Genomic DNA, 22,174 nt, shown 5'->3' with positions numbered 1-22,174 from the left:
GGAGGAAAAAAAGGATGATTGCATGATTCCATATCACTTGCAATGTATCACTAGAAACCTTGAGACAGTGGCATAATAATCAGATGCTTAAAAATCTAAAGATGCAAAAATAATGCTTCTGAGAACCTACAGATCAAGTAAAGAAAGCTTTTGGTGAAAATGACTTTTTTATATTTATTTGGGCATGCTTTTTTAATTAAGTTTTAACTATCAGGGATGTTGCTGTATTATTATCAAATTAAGACTGTGAAAAGTAAAAATAAAAAAAAGATGCATGGTGTACATATTGTGTACTATATTGAGCTATAATGCTATGAAACATTTAAAACCAGAATTTTAAGGAATGTCACCAAATCCAAGTGAAAGTTGCTAGCATCAACTTTCTTGATACATGTCTTTGAAATGCCAGAGTCTACAGGATTGAATTCAAGTTCTATTTGATGCAAGCCCTGACTCACCTACTGAGAGGAAAGATAGAGTGACTTGGGAAGAAATCCAAAAGATGCAGTCAAAGGGCACAGCACAGAAGACTTTCAAACACTCTCTCCTTTTAAAATCAAACCACCATTTAAGCAATTTATTCTCTACACAAGGACGGTTTAGAATTAGTTGAAATAGAAGATCCTGAAAATAAAGTGAATCTCCAGTTTAGGCGTACTTTGAGTATATTAATATAGGTCACTGAATAGTCTGATGCATTTTCGTTTTTATTAAAGTTAATCACAATTCCTACTTCGAGATATTCCACAACTTAGGGGAAAAAGGAGGGTTACAGATGCTGGAAGGGAGCGCAAGTTGAACTAATGCAAATTTCAGGAACAGGATTTAAAATATTTTTTATAAGACAGGTATCTAACAAGATAAATATGTGAACTTCTCACACTATGTTTGCAAAGGGAAAGGCTTCCTGAAAATTTCTTCCATACAAAAATGCAAGACGAAAATGGATCAAGCCGTGTAAGCACAGATGAACATCAGCCTTTGAGAATTAGTAACCTAATACAGATGGCTCGCTAAAACATTCAGCTGCAGAGGAAATATTAAAATGTAATGTAATAAAAGAAATAGCACCTTTTAAAAGTCAAGTGATCTAAAAAGAAAGTGTGCAAAACTACTCTGAACTACAAATATCCACATGAAATAAGTTGAAAAGGAGGTGGTAACACAGAACAAGCAATTCTGAAAAGTGTAACGTTCCATGGTGACTGTAAATGCAAACAATACCGACCGTGTAAAGCCAAAATTACACCCATATATGTATAGCAGGCACAAACTTCCTTTTCTTTTAAAGTCACATATTTCACATTCTCTCTAAACTGGATCAGTCAAGCAGCATACCTTAATATAAGCAGGAAAATTTCTAAAGCACCTACTTAAGAAAGAAAGCAGAAAAATGCCTTCAGTGCATCTTTCATTAAACATGTGGACAGGAGCTCTGCTATTCAATGGAATTCAGAATAAAATGAATCTGTTTCAGATAATATCCCAAAAGCTTTAGTTACCTAGGTACCACAATGGGATTATCATAACATGATTTTTATTGAATTTTTCCATGGTATAGAGCAGCCTTTCTCAGCCAGAGTTCTGAATATAACATTATGATCAGATCCAATGTTATTTTTTTTTTACAAGTGAGGCAAAGTATATACTTATATTTTTTCTAATCTCTGAAAATCCTTCCTGTTGAAAAGGTTGTCCTTGAGTGGTTAATTCAAATAAAAATAAATTTGCTTAATGGTATAGGTAATTTCAATGGCCTAGACATATGTTCAAAGAATATTTTACAATTCTGACATCTACTTGAATATTTTTGGTTTTTTATATGGCTGCCTTACCTATATCAAAAGTGTTACCATAGCAAATTATGTCCATGCTTCCAAATTTATAAATCAAAAATGCTGCCTTATAACTTGAAAGAAATAGATCTTGGGTTCAAGAAATACCAATACATTATTAACAAGTTATCATAACTCTGTATTTACCTTCATTTATAAATACCACATAAATATCACTGGCAGGGATCATAATGTGAAATCATTAAACTAATTTCTAAATATTGATTTAAAAAGCTAGCGCATTCGCTGCAAAAGAATTTAGTGAAACTAAAAAAAGCAAAAGTTTTTTTCCAAGTAATCTACCCAATTATTTTCTTAATGATCCTCATCTACCCAGGAGTTGATAATAAATACTTGCACAGTTCTTGTAGAAAACAGACCTAGTACAATGCAAAGACAAATATTGGCAAATACCACGTGTCTCAAGTTATATTTTAAGAAATAATACAATCCGTCATATTTCATGAAGTTGTTTATTCTTGTTATTAAAACTTGGACTCAAGTGATCCTGATTGTTCTGGAAAAAGCACCGTGTTTGTAGGGATCATTTAATCATCCTTTTCTACAATCACCTCTCCGTGAAGCACCTTTCTTCTTTGACGTAACATATGAAAATAGAGTTGTGGAAACACTTAACGGAAAAAAGAAAACAAAGAAAGATGAGTTATTGTTGGAAATTACTTACATTCAAAATCTCTTAAATGTGGCAAACTCTGAGAGCGAGCACATCATATACCACCACCATCCCCAAATATTTACAGAGCCCAGGGTAGGAGTACAAATGGAAGCCCATATACCATATACCTAAATATTTTAATGCCATAAACTGGGGGGATTTTTTTTAGCAAACTTAAATATCTTGATAAATATACCTTCGTAATGACCTGGAAGGTCATGTTCGAATTCATAATTCTGCAACTCTTTGGAATACTGTGCCAGAACGTTCTAACACAAGGAAAGCTGCCCAGCCTGGCCCCTTCTCTCTGTTCTATCTGCCGTACTGTCCCATGAGTGGTCTCATGAACATACGTGGGGACATCCAAGCCCACACAACCCAGCTTCATCCACATGCCTCACAGATGGCTGCCCTTTGATCTCAGGGATGTGTACACTGGTGACATGGTTAACCCTCAGGAGAACAGATTGGGGAAGACAACTCTGCAGTCCCTAGATGCACCCATGCACCATTTGGGTAGCAAATTCCATGGCCCCAGGTTTCCAGAGTGTCATCTAGAAGGGAAGGGGGCCTGTGTGGAGGGTGATCAATGGAGGGCCAGAACAGGGCCCTCTAACACAGGACCCAGAGAAGCCCCTCTTGACTGGGTAAAAGGGTAGTCTGTTACATATAAACACATAAATGTGTAGCTATTAGGTCAGTTAGACAAATGGTCTTCTGCTCTGTCAAATTTGGAGAATTATTTTAACCCAATTTGAACAAGTGCTTTATAGTGTAAATGTTGGTTGATGAATAAATTAACGTCAGCTATAAACAATATAAATGTAAAAATCTCTCTGAAAATGATGAACAGAACAACCAAAATCAATGAACCTAATGACAAAACAAGCATTGACTATCTTGCTTGGGCAACTCTGGATAAGTCTTTCTAGAACTTAGCTCAAATGGAGAAAAAATGCACAGGAGATCTTGTTTTTTTAAATTTAGGTACTACCCATCTTGATAAATGTAACCACCACATGATACCTAGGGGCCTAAATATACTCAGCTCATATATACTTAAAGCTAGCTGACCGATTATTGTAAATACTTGTATAATATTCTGGGTAATTTAGTAGAAGTATGGGCTTGAGTTCAAATCCTGACCTTACTTATCAGCTGGGTGATTTTTAAGCAATTCACTTAACCTCTCTAATCTGTAATGTCCTCATTGATAAATGAGAACGAACAGCACTTCTTCTGAGTATTAAAATAAGTACTCAAAAATATGTATAATTAGCAAAGGATTTAATAAGCAAAGTAAAATTAGTTGTTATTACTGCTACTACTAACAATCAAGTGGAAAACATCCCCCTAGCTGACTTTCCTCCAGCAAGTGAGACTCTCAGGTGACTGTCAGCCTGGTGAACTGAGAAGCTGCTACTGGCATAGGTAGAGTCTACGTCTCCCAGGACACCTGAAAACACACAGTCAAAAGTTACTGGTTTGATGGTTTCAAACCATGATCTGCTGGGCCCTGGGTTTCCGTGGAGATGCCTCAGTGGTCATGAGGAAGAGGGGGACCCAAGACCGGAACCTGCAACTATGATATGACAGACGCTGAAGCAAGGTCTGCCACTGCTCAAGGCATGTTGCCATTCACTAGATGCTGGGATATGCGGAGCGTATAAACAAGTGCAGTAGGTACACCACTCCTTAACCCTCCTGCACTGGTTCCAGGGGATAATCGGAGTAGTCAGGCTGAAAGGGTAGAAGATGAGAGGAATAAAATCACTATTTGATGGTCAAGTCAACTTTCATTTTGGAGAAGCTTAAAAGTCGGAGGCCTCAGGGCCACCCAGTGGCGCAGCGGTTAAGTTAGCATGCTCGGCTTCGGCAGCCCAGGCTTCATCAGTTCAGATCCTGGGCATGGACCTACACACTGCTCATCAAGCCATGCTGTGGCAGGCAGCCCACATATAAAATGAGGAAGATGGGCAGAGATGTTAGCTCAGGGCTCATCTTCCTTGAAGCAAAAACAAAAGTTGGAGGCCTCAAGGGGCTGGTCAAGTTTTATGCTCATCCCCTTTAGATGAAATAGTTTATATGATGTCAAATGCAGATTTCAGATTCTATAAACTTTTCTGATTTCCTTTTTTCCCCCACTGACATCAGAGTCTCTAATTTTACTGAGAAGGGTCAATAACAGCCTTACTTGACCTTGATATTTCCTGCTAGTGACTACCAAAATTTGACCTAAAAATATATCACTATTAGGGTCTAAACGAAGTGAGTAAAGCCTCATCAATTCACTGCAACTACTGAAAGATGAGGAGAAATCAGGGAAGAGGCGGAACTATTCAAAATATTTAAAGAAAACCAGCTTCATTATTTCCTAGTACACAGAACAATACACACAGACTAAAAAGTACTCTAGATGATTTTTCCAAATATATGCTTAATGAATAGATAGAAATGACCTGAAATTTTCTTGGATAAAATGTTTATATTCAGATCCATAATTCTAAATGCTTGCAAATAGTTCACTGATGCATGCTTTATTTTTCCTTTAAGAAATAAATCACACTAAGCTTATTTTTAAGTGATTTTGAAAAGGCAATCTTCTGTGTATTAATTTACTTACCTCTTTTCTCATAACTAAGAAAAAAGTCTTTTTTGACTCACTCTTCAATTATTTCAAATTATGACTACATGAGGGATTGAATGGAGGTTCTGATGTCTCTGTAAGCTGTATTTCTCCTTGCTTATTAAACCAGCTTATTACACTATCTTCCCAAAAACTTTCATAGCATACGCTAAATCAAAGTATTAATAAATACACACTTACATGGTATATAGGAGGCCATGGTTATAAGAAGAAAATAATAGTAGTCAAAAGAGACATTGTATTTATTAGGAAGTCTTATTGAAAACATTCCCGTTTTCTTCACATATGGTAAGGCAGCGTATATCGTAAGAAGTTCACCAGCAACTCCGACAGGATATAAGATGATAAAAAAAGTATATCTGGAGAAAGAAAAACCTCAGAGAATTATTTTTCTAGAATAACGACTGGATTTTATATCATGGTTCTTTTGCTACTACTGTATTTAAACTCAAAAATTCTCCTTCCTATACATATTTACAATAACCTCACATACGGTGAATTTCTTTTTACTTCAATCATTTGCTCATTAATTTAATTATCATTCTTTTTTCTCATGGCAGTTTCTATTTTAAACAGCAAGATCTTAATAAAATAAATAGTCAATTTACTTTACAGAACTGAAATAATTGTATATATTTAAGAAATGTATATGCAGTTTTTTAAGTATTGTAAAGTATGTAAGTATTGTTAATATTGCATTGTATTGTGAAGAATATGTTAGTATTGTAAGGTATTGTAAAGGAAACTTCTTTGACACCTGGAATCATAACTGATTTTTTTCCCTGCAGGTCATCACTGATTGATCAAATGCTGAGATTTCAAAGACCAGTGATGATCCTATATTATATTTAAATCTTGAAATTACCACAGTAGTTGTCTGGGGGCGTCTGGAAAACCCTTTGTGGTTACTAATTAAAAGAGAATTACTATTTCAGAAAACCGCTAATACTACCTAAGGCATCAGTAACTACTAATGAATATATCCTCTAAAACTGCTTTCATAACAAAACAAGTAAGACAAGTTGCTTCCCGAATTCCCACTTTAAAGGAACAGCTTGCTTTAAATAGAGCTGAGGAAATTCTATTCAAAATCCAAAATCACAGTGTGTTCATTTGGATCGTGGCAAGTTCTCTAACACAGAGGAGGCCAGGCACCTACAGTTTCAGGAACACTCTGCAAGTGTCTACTGGTCTCCAGCAGGAAGAACCTCATCGACCCAAAGTAAGGACATTTCTCCATTAAAAAAAAATCATTTTTCTCCAAGTCATTTAGTACATAATGGTAACTACAGAAAATTAACGTCAAAATTTTGGTGGGAAAAGAAAGAAATCAAATTAATCCATATTTCATTTAATCACTTTGTTGGCATTATGAAATACTTGTAAAGAAAAGTTAAATTTGTTGATATGGCAGAAGCTTGGAGACAACTTAAAAATCACCTTATTCCTGTACGCCAAGGACACACAGGATAAGACATAGTGGAGGGGGACAGAATTATTTGCCAAAATAGATTAACTGGGAAAGAAAGAAAAATGATCCTTTTACTGTCCCTGTTTACCTCTCCTTGCCTTGGGTATATCACCTGCTTTCTTACCAGTCTTCTGTAGTTACTTGTATATCATTTAAATCAATCTTTCCTAATCTTAATTTCCTATCTCAGGGGGCCAGCCCCACAGCTGGGCAGCTCTGCTTTGGGGGCTGGGGTTCACTGGTTCAGAGCCTAGGCACAGACCTACGCACCACTCATCAAGCCACGCTGTGGCAACATCCCAAACAGAAGAACTAGAATGACCTACAACTAGGATATACAACTATGTACTGAGGCTTTGGGGAGGGAAAAAATAAGAGGAAGACTGGCAACAGATGCTAGCTCAGGGCCAATCTTCCCCACTACAAAACATACCTTAAAAAAATTTTTCTATCTCAATTTAAAATCACATAACTGAACATTTTATACTCCCTCTTCAAGTAAAACATTCAAACTAATCTTAATGGTTTTTTAGCTTTCTATCACTCTCAGAGATTTTTTGGTAGCATTGTTTTTTAAAAGAAAAAAAAATACCACTCCTAGAATAAATTAGTTTAAAGCCTTAAAGACAGCGATTATTTTTAGTGAAATGGGAACGAATTATATAATTTATTTGACTGTATTTGCACTTTAAAAAGATTGCATGTCACTAACTCTGAGTTTTGATGGCATTCACAAAAAGCTATAATATTTATGTTTCCCTAATTGTCACCTAAAATTTTTTTGAAGGGAATGCATTTTTGAAATTCAAATGGAAAGCAATATGAAAATATAACAACATACGATTACCTATCCAGTGGACTTTTCTAGGAACACTTCTAACATATAAATAGAATCAAAGGAAATTCAAATCGTCACAGGAGGCCAACTATTTATAAACAAGAAGCCATTTCTAAAGTGAAGTTTTATTTGAGAACAATAGCTTCAACATTTGAACATAAAGGCAAATACGATTTTATGTTATTTAGTGGGGTTGGCAAATATATACAGACGGTTGGGATCTTTAAGATACTTGACGTGAAATATAATTATTCTTGATTATGATTAACTGCCATGATGTATTATGCTAACAAGTACATTTCTAAGTTGAAAGATTTTATAATACTTTGTTTTAATTTTAAGGCAATGGACAAAAGATTTCTAAACAGCAAATTTAAGCATGCAATGGCAGTTTTTAACTTTTCCAGAAATTCAAAACATGCCAACGCATTCCACAAGGCAGACGAAGCATTAACGACCATTATATTCCAAAACAAATTTTATAAATACAGCACATGTAAAGAGACTATATTATGAATTAGTATGTTTAAAGGTGCTAGAGTTCCAGAAGACTGAGGTCATGCAAAACGGCAGTGAGATGCACACCAGGACCAGAGTCTAGCTACATTCCAAACCACCCACCTGGTGAAAGGCTCAATCACTAAGTGAGTATGTTTTCAGGTACAATAAGAATAAAACCAACCAAACACATATAAATGGCAGTGCACCCTGCTTATGACAGACTGTATGTTTAAGCTCAAATTATAATTTTAAGGCATTTTATTATACACAGAATGGTAAGCCATGAATGTCTAAAAAGGAGCTAGAGAATATAGAAAAGTCTTAAAGAATATATATCACAAGAGTACTAATCCTTGTGCAGAGGGATTATAAGCAATGTAAAAGGTTTTTTTTCTTTTTGATTTATATATTTTATTATATTAGAAAGTATAATATATGACATAAAAAAGTAATCACATAAGAAAAAGTGTTAGGTTTTGAATATATGGGATCAAAAACAAATCTGACACTAGCTAAGGATTATCCTCAAACAAGTTAGGAATGTATGAACATAAAAATCCAGTTTAAAAAAGAGAAATATGGATATTGCATTGTTTATAACATCTAAAAGCATTAGTTATAATATTAGAAACTGGAAACTAACTCCCAGCGACAGAGAACTAATTCAGTCACACTATGGAATATGGTGCAGCATTAAGAGTTGAAGAGCTGGATCTAAATGTACTTGTACTGATGGAAAAAAAAAAAAAAGAGGGGCCAGCCCAGTGGTACAACGGCTAAGTTTGCACCTTCTGCTTTGGTGGCCCGGGGTTCGCCAGTTCAGATCCCAGGTGCGGACCTACACACCACTTGTTGAGCCAGGCTGTGGCAGGTGTCCCACATATAAAGCAGAGGAAGATGGGCACAGATGTTAGCTCAGGGCCAGTCTTCCTCAGCAAAAAGAGGGGGATTGGCAGTAGATGTTAGCTCAGAGCTAATCTTCCTCAAAAAATTAAAAAAAAAAAAAGAGAGCGCTCTAAGATAGAAACAAAAAGTATAATATCATCCATTTATGTCTTTAAAAACTCACATCCATGTGTTCACATGTTTGTTAATGTGAAAAACTATGGCTGGTTAAACTCCAAACATTTTCCCTCCAGGATCAGGTAGAAGAACAAACAGGAACTTTCTGTGTTTATTCTAGAGACTTCTGTACTGTTTGAGGTTTTCATAATGAAAACATACTATGTCCATAATTTAATGAAAAATTTAAGGAATGAAAACATTGTCGAGCCCTTTTATCCTACGTATATGGGACAGGCGTACACGGGGTAGACGCATACGGGGTAGACGTGTATGACACCGACATATATGGGATGGATGTCTCCTATCCCAACCGTCTCCTTGCCCTTCTCACCAACTGGCATTTCGCATGCCTGTTAGTTTTTTTATCTTTTGTCTCCTCCATCTTGAGAGGACAGAGACTTTGTTGTGTTCATACCCGTGTCTCAGGTACACAGTAGGTGCACAGTGTATGTGATTGCTATTATTGTTATTGCAACTCTAAGTACAGCAAAGAGAATGAAAGGAACGAATCTATGCTGGTCTGTGATTTGTTCTCTAAAGAGCAGTCTCGTTTCCATAATAAGTGCAAAACATCAGCTGCCCAAAGAACTCAAACTTCAAAAAGAATAGAGTGGGGGGGGGGGGGTTTGGGGAGATAAAGCAGAAAAAAAAAAAAGGAAGACTGGCAACAGTTGTCAGCCCAGGTGCCAATCCATAAAAAAAAAAAAAAAGAATAGAATTTCTTTTGCTTTAAAACTTGTTGCTTTAGGATAGATATACGTAGAAACCTTGAAATATAAATTCTGTCCACATTCCAAATAATATTATTGCAAATAAGTACGACTTTTAAAAATGTCTGTCTCTGCTACTAACACACACAAGAAAAGTTAACACTGTACATATAAGATACAAAAAATTGTGGACCCTGGATTGAATATTAAAATAATTTAAATCAATCAGACACAATGCCATGTTTTTGGCACAGAATTTAATATAATTCCAAAAATGTCTAATTTGCTTTAAAGAAAAATAAATGACCAATTTAGAGATTAAGGATACTCATATATCTGTCTTGCCTTGATTTCACTAAAAATATGTAGTAATGTGATTCCTCTCTGATCATTAAATTAAGTCTCTAGAACGCAAGTTATAACACCGCTAAGAACCAAGACAACAGCAGCCTGGCATCATAGGGCTAAGACACAAATTTAATTCTCTGGTGTTAGCTCAGCACACAAAATCCGCATGCACAGGACCGTGAGAAACTAAACTGCAAGACATCGCCACCTGGCCCATTTAATGAAGTATGGCAAGTGGTCGAGAAGACTGAATGTGTAGAAGGAATAGCGAGTGATCTCTGTCACAGTCCACGCGACCAGAAAGAGCACCACACTCTCCTCATTCTGGATCTGCAGAATCACAGAGAAATCCACAGTGCTGACTGAGTTTACCATTAAACTTATTTTTCCGTGAAGATATGATATTGTAACTATTTATTATGAGTCTTTACTATAATGAAATGTTGGGGTTAGCAGGTGCAATACAGAAAACAATGCAGTCACCATTATATAATTCATTATAAACACACAACTTAAATACGTCCTAAGCACAGGGATGGTCAGATTTCTACTGGTTTCTCAGTCTCACCCTTCACTCCAGCCAATAACTCAGCCATCCCAGGGCAACATCACCCCCTCAAAACCAGCACAGGAACAGTCCGACCCTCCGCCTGTCTATCAGTCATCAGAACACGCCCATTCTACTGTGGCACTAACTCTTGAATCTGCCCACTTGTTTGGGTCTACTCCCACTATTTAATTAACCATCTCTGATCTAGACTACTGTAACAGCTGCCTAAATGGTCTCTCCATGCTTTATTCTCTTCACAGGTGGAAGTGTTCTCTTAAAAGCAAACCAAAGAAACAAACAGAAATCAAATTGGAAGCAGCCAATCCTGTGATTTAAAAGCTTCATTGGTTCCCCATCACTCAACAGGAGAAAAGGATAAAATCCTACCACCAGAGCATATGTGTTCAGGGTTCTCTACAATCCACGCTCAGAAATCTCTCCAATTTCATCTACAATCACTTGTCCGTCCCCGTCAGCGCCACCTCCCCGCCCCCCCCCACCCCCGTGACACTGAACTTCCCGTTATTTCTCGAAAATGCTCTGAATGCTTAGGTCTTTACATATGCTATTCCCTCTAATTAGAATGTTACTCCTTTATGACCTCCCACAGAAAACCCTTTCTCATCTTTTAAGATGCAGCTAAAAGATCATGCCTTCTGGAAAACTCTTCCCAAACCCATCCTCTCACTCTGAGCTGTTAATTGCTCATCTTCCTTGTTCTCACAGTACTTTGTTCATATCCGTATTACAACACTTGCCCATCTGTACTACAATTTCATATAAATAATTTAAAATAAATCCATTTCTATCTTCCTTCCTCAGGGGAGCCTTGCTTGACTCCCTAGGTCAGGCTAAGCCCCTAGGCAGACTGCAATGCACACTGGTCTCTTGTTTCAGAGCACTAACACTAACATAAAATAACAAGTATTGGTGCAAACTCCTTGTTCAGCATCTCTGCCAACTGTAGGCTCCACAGGGCAGGAACCTTGGTTGTATTATTAAGAGCCAGATCCTCAGCACGGTGTTAGGCAGAGAACAAGTGTGCAATTAGTATCTGCTGTAAGACTCAACATCCGTGTGACTGCCCTCACTCCCCAACAGCCAGAACATTTGTAGCTGGGATGCCTTATTCATTTTTGTAAATCCAGAAATTAGCACAGTGCCAGGTGTATAGAACGCACTCAATAAAGCGTTGAATTAATTAACGAGTGGCGGACAGGCGTCAACAGGAAATCACTGTTGGAGAGAACCAATAATAAGAAGGCAGAGGCCCTCTGGAGGATAAAAGAGCAGATGGATCTCTTTCCTGTTGGGGACCAGCCACTCTCTAGCTTCTCTTAAATTCCTTTTCTTCAGTTATGTCTGGCCACCCTGCCTGTGTCTCTCTCGTTCCTCCGTCTTCAGATTCTCCATGGTCCTGGCCCAGCTACTATATTCATTCACTGTCTGGAATAGTCTCTTTTATTCTGTGAATGTTGGACTCCTGCTTTTAAACTCCTGGGCCATCTGAATAAAACACTTGGCCCTCCGCATGGCAGTGTCCACTGCTATCTGTAGGGCAGTCGCTGGTTAGAGAGCAAGTGAATCAAGTAAGTTGAGTGAAAGATACTAGTCAAGAGGGCTAAAGTGTAGACTAGTAGAGGGCAGAAGGTCAGCAATCTGTCCCCACGCAGACAGGAGGCCAGCGAGTCTAGCAGGCAATGAAAGGGCGGTTAGGTATCGCTCCCAGCAGAGAGGAGACAAGAAGGCATCTGAGGCACGGAAAGGAGGCCAGAGATCTGTCCTCACCTAGACAGAAGCCCCCGGAGGCTGTCAAGAAGGTCAGAAGGGCCCATCTGGGAAATGCTTCTGTCACGGTTTTAAAAGGCCCAATGACTTGACAAACAAGCACGGTGTTTGTTTGTCTAAAAGAGTTTAAGCCATTAATTAGATTCAGGTCTATCTCCTGTCATGCCTCAATAAATAACATGTTTATTTTTCCCTAAGTTCCTTAACCCTTCTAACTTTTAAATTCATCTTCCCATCTGTTCGGATCTACAGAACTACATTTACTTTTTATGTCTGTTGCTACAATACTTAGTGCGAAATGAGGAAGATTAAACTGTTTATACTGACAATTTCAATTACATAACCAAACAGAATACTCATAACTGCAACAAAAAAAATTTTCAGTTAACTATTTGACAGAATATGAATATTAATCTTAAAAATTGGAAAACACCAGAGGAGAGTATATTGTGGATATTAAGTGCCAATATTTGGTTTTGTGTGTGTTTCAAAATCATTCTACTAATACATTAAGTCAATGTACAATCACACTTAAATCCAAAGCCAACTCTTTTTATCCATGGTTATGCTTCCTGAAATACACCAATGTTAATATTTTCGATTCCGATTAATAAAAAGGCTTTCCTGTGGGCTTGAGAACATGTTCGTGTCACTTACTGGTTTTATACTGTGAGTAACGAGCCACACCATAAAGATTCTTGAACTCACTTGGACCCCAGCCACGAGCACAGAAGTAGGCACAATTCCTTAAAGAGAAAAACAAGTCAACCATGGCCAGAAACACAATTTACACCAAGAATAAAAATTAAATCAAAAACTCACCAATTAAACAGTGGACTATCTGTAAGCAAACAGAAAAAAATCACAAGTCAATAGCGTACAACATAGAATAAATGCCTGTTAACATTGGTTTTAAATGAGTCTGTAGGTGGTATGTAATCAGCAAAATAAGACATTTTGCTCAACAAATAAATACTACAACGATAGAAAAACAGCATCATTGAAAACTTACCTCAAGTAAGGCAAATGTCTGGAAAAATTTAAGTGTCTTCTGAATACTTCTATATAAACCTTTGTGTGTTCCTTTTTCCATATAAAAACGTACCATAGCAATAGCTAGAACCAACCACCTGGAAAAAATAAAAGTATTTTATAAAGTTCTATCAAGATGAACACCACTAATCTTCCTGAAAAGAAATGCCATAATTTATATAGTAGTAACATGTATGTTTTATTATGCTCTCAGTTCCTAGTTCTGTTTTAAAAACCCACAGGAAGAAATGAAAACATTATTTTTACACTGACTTTTCAAGAAGATGAGCAGAACCTATTCGAGACCAACAACAAACAAATGTCAAACCATGTCTGTCCACCGCATTTTTGGTTTCAGCAGATAAACTGACAGACTGAAGAAATCATATTTATGTACCAAAAATGAAGTTTTTACAATGTATTTCATAATTATGTAAAGATTTCTTAAGGTAAAAAGCTGTGTGTGTATAAATATGTACTTTATAGAAACACAGAGTATATAATTATATGTAATTACAAGTAAAAGTCTTTAATAAGAATCAATTAATATTTTTATAATTTTCACTAAATAAAAACAATTGTTGTGCCATAGAAGGAATGCATATAGAAGGTTAGACATGGGCCTGCTTTCAAAGAGCATGTTTTAGAAAAAGAAAAAATGCCTAAGCCCTCCCTTTTCAACATACACATGCACATTAAATACAGATTCTGTTGTGAGTTAACGGTACTTCAAATACAAGCCACCCCGTGGAGCCCAGCTTTCTCACCCCACCACTCAGTCTCCAAGAGTCACTGATGAGAGGTCATTTTTTTCCAGTTTTCCTCACAATTACAAAAGCACTTGTAAGTTTAAAAAGTTGTGTCATCTGTAACTTTTCAAAATCTTTAATAATACACCCATGGAAATGAGTAGCTACCTCAGACTTCGAAAATCAGTGGTCTCCGAAGTGTCTACTTAAATGGATGTATGAATTATAAAATGATGAAATGATGATACAGTTGTAAGTTGGGAGAGAACACTCATAAAATAGGCGAATGGCTCAAAGATTCCTGCAAAGAAACTACTGAATGAATATGACAGAAGTGAGAGCTCAGGAGAACAGGAAGAACATGGCAGAACGACATGTCTGCTCTGGGAACGTCAGCTCCTCCTCAGCACATGATGAGGGGAAGACAATGACCTTCTCATGAGATGTGACAAGAAGTCAGGTGAATGTCTGAAACTAGGATGAAGACCTTTGAAATGTGGAAATAATCATGATAATAACAACAATGATAACAGTAAGTATACTTTCAGGTGCTTTCAATGTTCCAGACTCTGTTCTATATGCATATTTAATCTATTAAGATTTGATGTGCACATAACCCTATGAGGCAGCGACAACTGTTATCCAATCTTACTCTTGTGGAAAGAGGCAGAAAGAGCTCCACAGTCAGCTGGGACCTCAAACCATGACTGAGCTCAGAGTCTATGCTGTACTGGTCTGGCTCTAAGTATATATTGTGCCTTGGGATATTAACTAATCATAGTAATTCATGTATTCAAATTATAAGTAATTTTAAAAGTTATATAGTGTTACACACAAATATTTTAACTGACAGTAGTGTGTCATCAAAAAGTTTGCCAGCCACTGTTTTCTGTGAGACAATCACCATGCAGAGACATCCAGCCACTTATCCTAAGTCGTAGAGGAAGTTAATGATTGAAGTCTTCTAACGCCTATGGATGCTCCCTTTCCACCTCACCATGGCTTTCCTGGATTCAACTGATGGTGTCCTCCCGCACGAGAGCCAACACCAAATTCTGTGCTGGGCTAATGTGGCAGTGCTAATCTGGATAATGTTTTAGGTACCTTCCGGGTTTAAAATGTTATGATTTCATTATCCTCAATTCCAAGTCCCTATACTACTTCTAAGAAGAAAACAAAAAGCTTAATAAAATGTTTTAATTCACATTTTCCATTCACTTGCCTTTTTTTAAGGCAAATCCAAATCAGATTTTTACAAAAGATCAATTTGAGCGATAATTATTAACCTATCAAAGAATTCATTTAGATGGCAAGTTTTCTACATTTTTAAATAGGAGTATATAAAAAATCTATGCATCATAACATTTTAACAAATTGTACCCTTGATCCATAGGTGGCAGTATTGTACCAACTGGTACAGTGTTATGATACTATCAATCACCAGCTTGTTCGAAATTAACACTCTGGCGTTAGAAAGGACCATGCAACCACCCATGCTAAGGAATCATTTGTTTTTCAGTAAATATGAGCAGTAGCTAATCTGAATTAATCTGCGCTCACTTCCTAAACCCACCATCACAAGGGGTGACAAAGTTTCTCGTACAGGCTCTACGTTTAACTAACTGGATTTCCTACATCCATAAGTTTAGTAAAACTGTGATTTAAAAAAAAGATCCCCAATGCAGTTGGAGCTTCTGCAATTAGGAATTCTTTTCCAGAAAGTTCTGTTTTTAAAAAATATGCCAGAGCTATTAATTATTCAAATATAAGCCCAGATACACTCAGTCCTTGATAAAATACTCTGTTTGGAAAATATAAACATGTGCTCCATATGTAGAAGATTGCTTGCTTAACTCATTTATTTATTCATTCATTGCCAGGTTCTGTGCTATATGCTGGGGAATTAGAAACAGGACAGAATCCTGGCCTCAAGAAACTCTTAAATTACTAAGTGGAGACAAGAGATATATGCCATAACTTACTAAACACAGGGGCCTTCTCCTCAGGCCCCTACGGCTCCGATGACACTGAAACCCTTATCAAAGGAGGGGATCTTTCTTCCAGCTGTCTACTGGTGCTTCTTTTTCTCCTAAGATTTCTTGGAGACCACCTGCTCCCTGAAGAACTTGGTTATACACCTCCTTTTATAAATTTCAATAGTGCGTTTTAAATTTTTATTATAAACAACTTCTTATATATACAAAGGTATAGAGAATGGTATAATGAATCCCCATGTGCCCATTACCCAGCTTCACCCATTATCATTTTATGACAATCCTGTTTCATCCAAACCTCTATTCACTTCTTTTCCCACCACCTCCCGTCCCCTGATTATTTTGAATCAAATCTCATACATCCTATAATATGATTCATAAACGCTTAGTTATTTATCTCTAAAAGGATTACTTTTTAAAAAATTATTTTCTCGAGGTCATAATAGTTTAGAACGCTGTAATTTCAGGTGTACATTATTATTTATCAGTTTCTGTATAGACTGCATTGTGCTCACCACCAACAATCTAATTTTTACCCGACACCATATATATGTGCCCCTTTACCCCATTCGCCCCCGACCCCATCCCACAACCCCCTTCTGCTCTGGTAACCACTAATCTGTTCTCTAAAAGGACTACTTTTAATAAATATAACCGTAATACCACTATCCCATAAAAAATGTAACAGTAACTTCTTAAATCACAAAACATGGGATACAAATTTCTTCAATTGTCTCATAATTTTTTAAAATCATGATTGAAATAACGTTCATACACTGCAATTCGTTGCCATGTCTTTTATGACTCTTTTAATCTATAGATTTTCCCTCCCTCTCTCCCGCCATCCATTCATCTCTCCTTCCCTCTCTTTCTCGTGCAATTTGTCATTGAAGACAACGAGTCGTTTGTCGTGCAGAGCTACCCTCAGTCTGGGTTTGCTAATCCGATATCCACATGTCATCTATTATGTTCTTCTGTCCCCTGTATTTCCTGTAAACTGATAGTTCTGGGGGCTTGATTAGATCGATTCACGTCCAAGGGTAATTCATAGGCTGTGCTGTGTACTTCTCTAGGGAGCACACAGTTCCTGGCCGTCCCTCTTGTTTGTGATGTTAGCAGTCATTGATGATCACTGCCCAGATCCATTATTTCAGCAGCTATTGAAAACATTCTAATTGTATCATTTCTTCTTTATCCCTCCTTTAACCATTTGGGGGCTTGAACCAGAGATGATATTTGACGTTCTTACAATCCACACATTCATACATTGTTCACGTCTAAACTTCCTTCCTAGACTAAATTGAGACTTTCGTTTAGCAGCCAATATGTGTTTCAACTCATTGCATATAGACATTCATGCCCATAGAGTTAGGCTGAATGGTTCATAAAACAAAAAATACAGATAAACTGGACTTCCTTAAAATTAAGGCCTTCTGCTTTTTGAGAGGGCACTGTGAAGAGCACGAAAAGAAAAGCCACAACTGGGAGAAAATATTTACAAATCACATATCTGATAAAGGACTTGTAGCCAGACTATATAAAGAATTCTCAAAACTCAATAGGAGAAAATCAAACAACTCCATCAAAAAAAATGGGCAAAATCTGAACAGACACTATACCAAAAAAGATATACAACTGCCAAGTAAACGCATCAAAAGATGCTCAGTGTCATTAGTCACTAGGGAAATGGGAATTAAAATCACAATGAGAAAACACAATCCATCCACGAGAATGTCTGAAATTACGACTGACCACACCAAGTGTTGGTGAGGACATGCAGCAAGTGGAACTCCCACTCAGTGCCTGAGGGAATGTAAAATGGTTCAACCACTTCGAAAACAGTTTGTCAGTTTCTTAAGAAATCAAGCATGTGACTACCATATGACCCAGACATTCCACTCGTAGGTATCTACCCAAGAAAGATGAAAGCACATGGCCCTACAAAGACTTGTACACAAATGCTCATCGTTTTGGCTGTCATAGCCCCAAATTGGAAAGAAATGGATCTGCTCTCCTCAGGAACAACATATATGGCTATTACTGAACATTCTGGGAAATGTATATGCCTGAACCTTGGGTCCGATGCACTAACAATTCACACTATCTATACTGGGAAAATATCTTAAATAGTTTCTCTTTCTGCACGAAGTGCATTTTTAAATTAACCACTAGGAATAGAAATTATCGTTTTTAAACATCCACTGTGTGTCAGGCACCTTGCTGAACACCTCATATCCATTACCTCTTTATTTCTTGTAATAATCTAGCAAAGTAGTTGTGTGGTTTCAATTTTACACATGAGAAAACTCATGGTAAGAGAGGTTAAGTAACTTATCTGAGGTCACCCAGCAAAAAGGGGTGAAATGTAATCTTTAATCAACACCTTCCTATACTGTTTAGAGATTAAAATCCAAACAGCTTAGCAAGGCATTTAAGGCCCTGTGCAATAACAGCCCAAGCTACCCATCCATCTTCTTTTCCCACCCTGCACTCCAGGACCATTTGTTGCATGTTTAGCAATGTCACACCTCTGTCCCCTAACTCATGTTGTTTGCATATTAAGTCCTATTAGGTCCTACTCATCCTTCAAAGCTCCGTTGAAATGCTATGATTCCCCTCACCCCCAGCGAAGCTTTCTCTGATTCTTCCTACCTGTCTGACCTGGCACCTCTGTAAGGCGCTTATTTCATCCCATCTTTCATTGCAATATACAAACACCCCGAGCTACACTTCTTCAAGGACAGGGCCTAAAATATTTACCTTATGTCTCTCACTTGACCTAGGACAATGCACTTAATTCATACGGGCTCAAGAGGGTCTGCTGAAAAACAAAAAAAGAGAAATGCTCACTTCCCTAGTGAACAACCTATTATGAACAAGTACCATTAAAATCCTCACATCCTTTAAAGGTGTAATTCTACTCCCGGGAATTCATCCTAAGCAACTAATCCAACAGAAACAAATAAAACGTCATTAGGGGCATGATTAAATCCGTTATTGTACATTGTATACTCCATACACGCTTATGTAACCATGAAAGAGCGTAATTATAAAAACTACGTAGAAATATTCAGCAGAATATTAAGTGAAAGTGGAACAAAAAACAGAGCAGATACTATAACTACGATGGTCTATAATATGTACTCATTTGATAAATACTTATTTAGTTCTTCATGGAGCTTACACTATAATGTGGGGACCACAGACAATAAGTAACAAGACTAATTAGTAAAATTCATTGTACACTTATATGGCAATAAGTGGGATGGAGAAAAATAAAGCAGGGGGAGGGGATAAGGAGCGTCGGTGTGTGGGCTGCTATTTGAATGAAGATGGCCAGGGAAGGCCTTCCTGAGAACAGAGATTTGAGTGAAAATCTGAAGGCAGGTAGATGCTCATCTGAAAGATACTAAGGAAAAATGAAAGGTCGTGCTAAGCTTATAGGATTAGGCAAATTCTTTTTTACATTTATGTGAAAATTTTCTTAAATATTATTTTATTGTTTTCAAAACTATTATGAAAAATTAACACTCCAAAGTTCTGTTAAGAGAAAAACTAAACAAGCAAGTTAAATGAAAAGACTCTCAGCTAACTCTGTGCCATCCACACCATTAAACATCTCCAACCTTATCTGCCACTATTCATGAAGTTTCCAATCAAATCAAGAGAATATGCCCCGCTTTCTTGCATCTCATGCCTATTTCCAGAATTTATCTCACTTGAAATATCTACCTTCTACACACGCAAACCCTATTCCTTCTTCAAATCTCAACACCTCTAAACAGCCTCCAAAGAGTTAGTTACACGGACTACTTCAATTTCATTTCAGTTACCCTTGCCATTAAACGGAGATGAAAATGACCAGAGACCTTCTCAAAATAGGCAAAGAGACAAGTTTCAGATAAGCAGTAATTTGCTGGGGTAGGTAGGAAGGATAGGAACACAGTGTGAGAACACAAAGGAGAGAGCGCTTAATTCTGCTCCAGTCGGGTAGGAGACCCAGAAAACTTCCAAGGTTGGCTTGGTCAGAAGTCATAGGAGGAATATGGAGGATATTATACAAAGAGTGAATGGCCTCAGCAAAGATAGAAGAGAGCCCTGAAAATAAAAATGCTTGGTGCTTTGCGGGCATAGGGAGTTACAGGAGATTTCAAATGCAATAATTAGGGGAATCAGGGAGCATATTGCAAAGGGCCTTGCGTGACAGGCAGCCTAAATCCCGTCGATTACAGTGGACCAATGGGGAGTCACTGAAGACTTTAAACTGGAGTTTTGCATTGATTTTCACTTTTTAATAGGTAACATGGCCTTCAAAAGGGAGAGTGGACTGGAAAGGGAAGGGACAGCAGATCAGTTAATAAACAGCAGGTGTTCCCAAAATGTTTCTTAACGGGATGAGACTGTCACAGAGGAGAGAGCAGTCCTTCAGCCTCCACCGTATCTAAAGGCAGCAGCGCCTGGTGGGCACTCAACTGTTCTCCAGTTGCTTTGAATATATGTTTTCTCTTTCAAGATCATAAAATTTAGTAAAGCGGAAAGCCGGGGAGTCAGCACCGCGCTGGAGTCAGACTGTCTGGGCTGAAATCCAAATCTGACACTTGCTGCTTGTGTGATCTTAGGCAAGTTACCTAACCTCTGTGTGCCTCAGTTTCCTACCTATCAAGTGTAATATCCTGGACCCCTCAAAGGACTGTAGAGGGCTAAAAACGAGATAGTACCTCTAAAGCAACCAACACAGAGCCTGGCACACAGTAAATCCTCAATAAATATTCTATTTTTCCTGAACTGTATTTGGCATTCAGATATACACTAAGCACAGAATAGTACTCAGTACTGTGTCATTTCTTAAATCTTTCTCAGTCACATTTTTCTATAAGCCCTGGAGAAAATTTAAGGTGTTAAACTTTTTCCCATTTTTACACAGGTTAACAATACTTCACCCAATCATGGGAAAATAACTTTCGGAAGAGGCAATGCAACTTAGCAACGGAAGAGCATTTTCCCAACAGGTTTTGAAAAGCAGTCCGCGCAGAAGTCACTCTGACAGCTCTCTGAAGAGCGACAGTCACTGTGTAACCTTAACTCGGAAGTCAGACTCAAAGCCAAAAATTAAAGTACAGGGTATCCGCAACAGAGCATGGGGCCATGAAGATGCTGGACACCAGGGCCTTGCTCCAACAAGGCAGGGTTTTAACGAAACCGTCCCAGGCAAGAAGCTCTAGGGCGCACGACTGCTTTAAAACGATCGTGGGGACAGATCAGTTCAGAGAACTGTGCCCGGCGCTCGGCGGCACCGGGAAGCGCGCTCCAGGGGCGGCGGCCGAGGACGCGGGATCCGGCTCCCTCGGGCTCGGGGGCGCCCGGACCCCGGCGCGCCTTCAACAGCAGCAGCAATCAGTCGCGCCCGGGGCGCCCGGGCCGCCGCCGCCTCCCCCGCAGGTCGGCCCCGCATTCCTGCCCGGGTCTATACTTAACCTCCGGCCCGCGCCCCGGGCCGCCGCGCCACGCCGGGCACCGTATTAGGCAATGCCCAGCGAGCAGGGCCCGGCCCCCCCGCCCGCCCCATTCACCCCGCCGGCCGCCGCCCCTCCCCCACGGCCCGCGCCCACCCGCCGGCGCCCAGAGCGCGGAGGGTCGGGGGGCGGCGGCGCCCGGAGGGCCCTCGGGGGCGCACGTACCCCGCGGTCATGGCGATGTTGTAGAAGGTGAGCCAGGCGGTGGCCACCCAGCCGCGGCGCCTCCGCTTGCCGGCGGCCTCCCTCTCCTCGCCGGCCTCCGAGGCGCCGCCGTTGCTGCCGTCCTCCTCGCTGGACGCCATGGTGGCCGCGGTCCCAGGGGAGGTGGCAGACAGGGGAAGGGGAGTGGGCGGGGGCCCGGCCGAGCGCGCCGCCGAAGCGCCGCCGCCCGCTGCCGCCGCCTCGGTCAGGCGCCCCATGTGCCGCGCGCAGGGGGCTCGGCGCCGCCGCCCGG

General features: G+C 38.9%; 1 protein-coding gene across 1 annotated transcript; it reads right to left on the bottom strand.

The window, feature by feature from the left end:
* Window positions 1–2,092: 2,092 nt before the first annotated feature.
* HACD1 (3-hydroxyacyl-CoA dehydratase 1) lies at window positions 2,093–22,168 on the bottom strand. Its single transcript, XM_046679750.1, has 7 exons — window positions 21,883–22,168; window positions 13,442–13,559; window positions 13,252–13,270; window positions 13,087–13,175; window positions 10,300–10,421; window positions 5,339–5,517; window positions 2,093–2,466 (listed from the first exon to the last, which is right to left on the bottom strand). Exons 1-7 carry the CDS (start codon window positions 22,137–22,139, stop codon window positions 2,384–2,386), a joined length of 867 nt encoding a protein of 288 aa, XP_046535706.1. The 5' UTR covers window positions 22,140–22,168; the 3' UTR covers window positions 2,093–2,383.
* Between the last annotated feature and the right edge of the window lie 6 nt (window positions 22,169–22,174).

This window comes from Equus quagga, chromosome 12 (assembly GCF_021613505.1).
Source record: "Equus quagga isolate Etosha38 chromosome 12, UCLA_HA_Equagga_1.0, whole genome shotgun sequence".
Classification (NCBI taxonomy): Eukaryota; Metazoa; Chordata; class Mammalia; order Perissodactyla; family Equidae; genus Equus; species Equus quagga.
This window is presented reverse-complemented; position numbering and strand designations above follow the sequence as displayed.